Here is a 4,901-nt window from a genome sequence, read left to right on the forward strand (position 1 = left end):
TGCTGGTAGTGTTGAGCTGTAATGTGGATGTTGGCTGCTTCATTTCAATAAAATGAGGCAGGGGGAGACCCCTTTCTTTCAAAAAAAAGTTCTGTTCTTGATGGGACGGGAGCTGCAACTATTGGTGTACTGAATGATAGGAAATACTTCTTCCATGTCTGGCTGAGGATGTGCAAATGAAGCATTCCATCTTGGCAAGCTATATTTAGGTGACATTGAAGGTCTTAGGTCTACTGTTGGCACAAAGAGAAGTGGTGACATCGGATCACCTTGATGCACACCTCAGATGCAGAGGAGCAGATAGCTAGGGGGTTCCATTAAGTAGGATTGAGGAGGACCCTGAATTATACTCCATCCGTTCCAAAATAAGTGTCTTAACTTTGTACTAGCTCTAGCACAAAATTATACTAAGGTTAAGACATTTATTTTAAAACGGAGGGAGTACGTGTTAGGATCATATACAAGTTCCTTTGAAAGAGGAGAATCATATACTAGTAAAAAGTACAACTATATGCTGGACACCGTAGATACACTTGCATTAGCAACAATGCACCATTTTGTACGTCTGGCATACCCAGAAAGGGAAGAATCATAAATTAAACTCTGAGCTTGATAATTTCCTATCATTTTCAAACAATCTAGTGAACAACGAAAGTTGGTGCACAAGTTTATTATGGGATTTTTACGTAAGTTGAAAACTCATGATTTTCTACTTGTATTCATAAATGGCATGTTACACTCTCCATCTTTCCCAGCTTTCTGTTAGCAAATTCAAAATAATTTGAAACCTGCAGGTTCCGCTTTAACAGCACGGATTCCACGTTGAGAACGTGCTTAAGAAGCTAAATACCACACAAGTTCGTACGTAGCTCAAGCAGCGAATAGCTTCTACCTAAGTTATCTTTGATTCAAAGTATTTTTTGGACTGTAATAATTAGAACACATTTATACGAGGTAGTTTGTATTTGTGGAATAGGTCCATCTTTTCTTGCAGTATTTAGCAGAAGAATTTCCTTGACACGTAAATCTTTGAAAGATTGTTGTGTTTATCCTAAAATATTATGTAATCATGCTCTCCTTGGTTCGAATTCACGCGGTATTGGATCATATGCAATTGAAGAAGACATAACACCACTGTCCTACATTTTTATTCTTCCTATATTTCCTGAAATTATGCGAATCAGACAAGATATAAGTATATATCATATATGCGTGTATATTTGATATATATACATCGAATCATCAATCTACTCTTGTTGTTACGGGAAAAAAAATATATACATTCAGTTATGAACAAGCAGCAGAAGACAAGTAGCAATAATGATACTGTATTAAGCAGCAAAATAACTGAAGGAATAGTAGCTAGGAAGCCCACATATATATCATCCATAAATGATGCATATATATGAGTGCGTTTGCTTATGCGTTTGTGTGTATGAGTTGCACTAGCGGTACCGTACGAATGATCAGTTCCTGGGACGAGGCCCTAGCCTGAGCTCCAAGTCCAGCTTCCTCTCCGGCAGCTCACCGCCCTGACACCACTCCGAAGGCCCTTCCGGCGCGCGTGACTGCAGGTCGCCGTCGCCGCTCCCATGGCACCGAAGGCCCAGTTGCAAGTCATGATCATGAGTGCCGTCGTCCGCACCAAACAGGCTCAGCTCCCTCGGGACAGGGCTACCAGGGCTGACGGCCTCCGCTTTCACTCCGGCGCCGTTGTGCCGGGCGTAGTTCAACATGGAGAAGCCGCCGCTGCTCACCGGCGGCGCTGGGGGATACGCCAGGTTGCACTCTGCCGGGAGGCGGACGGGCTTGGCGCGGTCGCGGCGGTGGACGTTCATGTGCCCGCCCAGCGCCTGCGCCGTAGTGAACCCGCGCTTGCAGAACACGCACCCGTAGTACGGCCGGGCGCTAGGGGCCGACACGGCTGCCGCGTCGTCGACGTCGCCGTGCTGAGCTGCAGCCACCGCCGGACTGTGGGGTCTCACGACCGCCTCCTCGGCCTCGCTCGACGCCGCTTTGCTGCTGCCACTCTCCATGTTGCAAGCCAGCTGCTACGACGATCTACCGATCGATCGAGTCTGCGATCGATGACAAATTCGATCTAAGGGTTTGACGATCCAAAGATCTTCGATCGAGGTTGTGTGCAAGACCGGGCCGGGCTATATCAGAGCTTGGGAGGACAGCGAAGGCGAGACTGGGATTGGCGGGCAGCATTACTATAGTTTTTGACAGCAGCTTTGGGAATAATTAAAAGATTGTGCCAATGCCACGGCCGGCCGGCAGCTAAACCTCTCTATTCGTCGATGAATGTGCCCTAGCTGTACGTACGCTGTGCAACACCGATGGGATGTGGAGCTGCTTCAGACTGAAGTATCCTCTTGCGCAAAATACAATAACATACGTAGTACGTACATACATCACCACTGATGTGTCCTTCGAAATTAAATGGTAGAGTAGTTTGGACTGCTTGCATGCATATACAACATGACCTGGTGTGTGGGTGTGCCAGGCCAGGCTACACCTTGTGATTTTGACCAAGTATGCAGGCCTGGCCGGTGCCCCCCCGGCTAGCATATCTATGGCTCTATGCTGTTCATTTGAAAATATTGGCGTATAAATGCATAGCCCATCTTTTCCTATCAGGTTGAGCTTTTGATTGAGTGAACTTGGTTGGTGATGTGAGTGTTGACTTATAAATGCATATATAGGCCACATTTTCTCCACCAGTTTGATCTTTTTGGGTGAATTGACTGATGCGTGCAGTTCTACAGAAAACTGCTGATCACAGTTGAAATCCCTTGACTCCCAGAATTTGTGCCATGGAGTACCGAAAATTAATTCATTTTTTTCATAGTATGGCAAGAGTATTGGTAAAACATTAAAACCTATCCCACTAGATGTGATAGCTTTCTACTAGGGGCGAAGCACATTTATCGTACTACTCCCTTCGTTTCTAGAAATAAGCCTTTTCAGATATTTTAATATGAAGGACTACATATGAATGTATAGATTTTAATATGAAAAACTACATATGTATATATATATATATATATACGTATTTTAGAGTGTAGATTTATTTATTTTGGTTTATATGTTGTTCATATTGAGAACCTCTTCTCGGTGGAGTGGTGGACAGCGCAAAGGTTGCTGTCGCCAGCCTGGGTTCGAGTCTTCTCATCTTCTATAAAAATAAGACACGGAGGGAGTCTCCTCTGTGTTCTCATTCTTTTTTTATGTTGTTCATATTAAAATCTTTAAAAGAGCTATATATTTAGGAACGGAGAGAGTAGGTTGATGTATATATGGGTCTCTCTATTTACACACTCAGTTGGGTGCAGCTATTAGTCCTTCCGGTGTTAAGTTGCTGCCATATATACCTTTTTTATGTTGTTCATATTAAAATCTTTAAAAGAGCTATATATTTAGGAACGGAGAGAGTAGGTTGGTGTATATATGGGTCTCTCTATTTACATACTCAGTTGGGTGCAGCTATTAGTGCTTGCGGTGTTAAGTTGCTGCCATATATACCATTTAAGAATCAGCCTTGCCTGCAAGCTGCTCAAGTAAATGTTCTTGACTGACACATCACCGCCTCCGCCTCCCAGGTCGCTCGCGCGAGCGACTCCGGAGGCCCCAATCCTAGATCGAGCGGGCGGTCGATCTCTTCCCTCCCTCGACCCACTAGTAGAAAACAGGGCTATCGTTTGGCCCTGGCCAGCCCATTAGTCCCGGTTCTTCAAGAACCGGGACCAATGGGGGGTATTAGACCCGGTTCGTGAGCCCAGGGGGCCGACCGGGGCCTCGTGGGCATTGGTCCCGGTTCGTGTAGAACCATTTGTCCCGGTTCGAGCCACGAACCGGGACCAATGGTCCTCGCTGCTGGCCCACAACCATTGGTCCCGGTTCATGCCATGAACCGGGACAAATAACTTGCCTATATATACCCACCGCCGCGGTAGAGCACTCCACAGTGCTCTGTTTTTTCAATCCGGCGAGGTTTCTAGTTCACCTCCTATGCACATGAGGTGTTCACCTCCTATGCACATGAGGTGTTCGATGAAATGCCCGAGCCACACTAGTTAAGTTTTCTCCTCTCGAAGCTCGACCTAGGAGCACCATTTTTTTCGAGATTTGTCTAGATTTAGGGGTCCGTCACGCCCCGTCCCCATTTTCACCGCCGTTGATCGCCCGCGCCGATCTCGTCGCCGGCACCACCGTGGTGAGCCTCTTGTTCTTATCTTCTTTATGATACTTGTCTGATTTTCTTACTTTAGATAGATATTTGTCTGATTTTCTTAATTTTGACACACATAATTATATGTAATGCACGCAGATGAACCGGCAATGGATGTATGGTGACAGGCACACCTCCGAGTACATTAAGGGCGTGCATATTTTTCTCGAAGTGGCTGAGGAAAACAAGCAGAATGATTTTATGTGTTGTCCATGCAGTAAATGTGGGAATACGAAGTCTTACTCTGACCGGAAAATCCTTCACACCCACCTGCTTTACAAGGGTTTCATGCCACACTATAATGTTTGGACGAGGCACGGAGAAATAGGGGTTATGATGGAAGACGGAGAAGAAGAAGAGGACGATGACAACTATGTGCCCCCTGAATACGGTGATGCTGCAACGGGGGGAGCTGCTGAAGATCAAGAGGAACCAGACGATGTGCCCGATGATGCTGCAACGGGGGAAGCTACTGAAGTTCAAGAGAAACCAGACGATGTGCCCGATGATGATCTCCGCCGGGTCATTGTCGATGCAAGGACGCAATGCGAAAGTCAAAAGGAGAAGCTGAAGTTCGATCGCATGTTAGAGGATCACAAAAAAAAGTTGTACCCCAATTGTGAAGATGGCAACACAAAGCTCGGTACCGTACTGGAATTGCTGCAGT

At 45.9% G+C, this 4,901-nt stretch overlaps 1 protein-coding gene across 1 annotated transcript; it reads right to left on the bottom strand.

Moving 5' to 3' along the window:
- Positions 1–1,466: 1,466 nt before the first annotated feature.
- Positions 1,467–2,036, bottom strand: LOC123450823 (probable transcriptional regulator RABBIT EARS). Its single transcript, XM_045127899.1, has one exon. The coding sequence runs from the start codon at positions 2,034–2,036 to the stop codon at positions 1,467–1,469; it is 570 nt and encodes a 189-aa protein (XP_044983834.1).
- Between the last annotated feature and the right edge of the window lie 2,865 nt (positions 2,037–4,901).

Source organism: Hordeum vulgare, chromosome 4H (genome assembly GCF_904849725.1).
Source record: "Hordeum vulgare subsp. vulgare chromosome 4H, MorexV3_pseudomolecules_assembly, whole genome shotgun sequence".
Classification (NCBI taxonomy): domain Eukaryota; kingdom Viridiplantae; phylum Streptophyta; class Magnoliopsida; order Poales; family Poaceae; genus Hordeum; species Hordeum vulgare.

Coding starts and splice junctions, on each gene's coding strand:
- LOC123450823 (XM_045127899.1), bottom strand. CDS start 2,036: ATGGAGAGTGGCAGCAGCAAAGCGGCGTCGAGCGAGGCCGAGGAGGCG.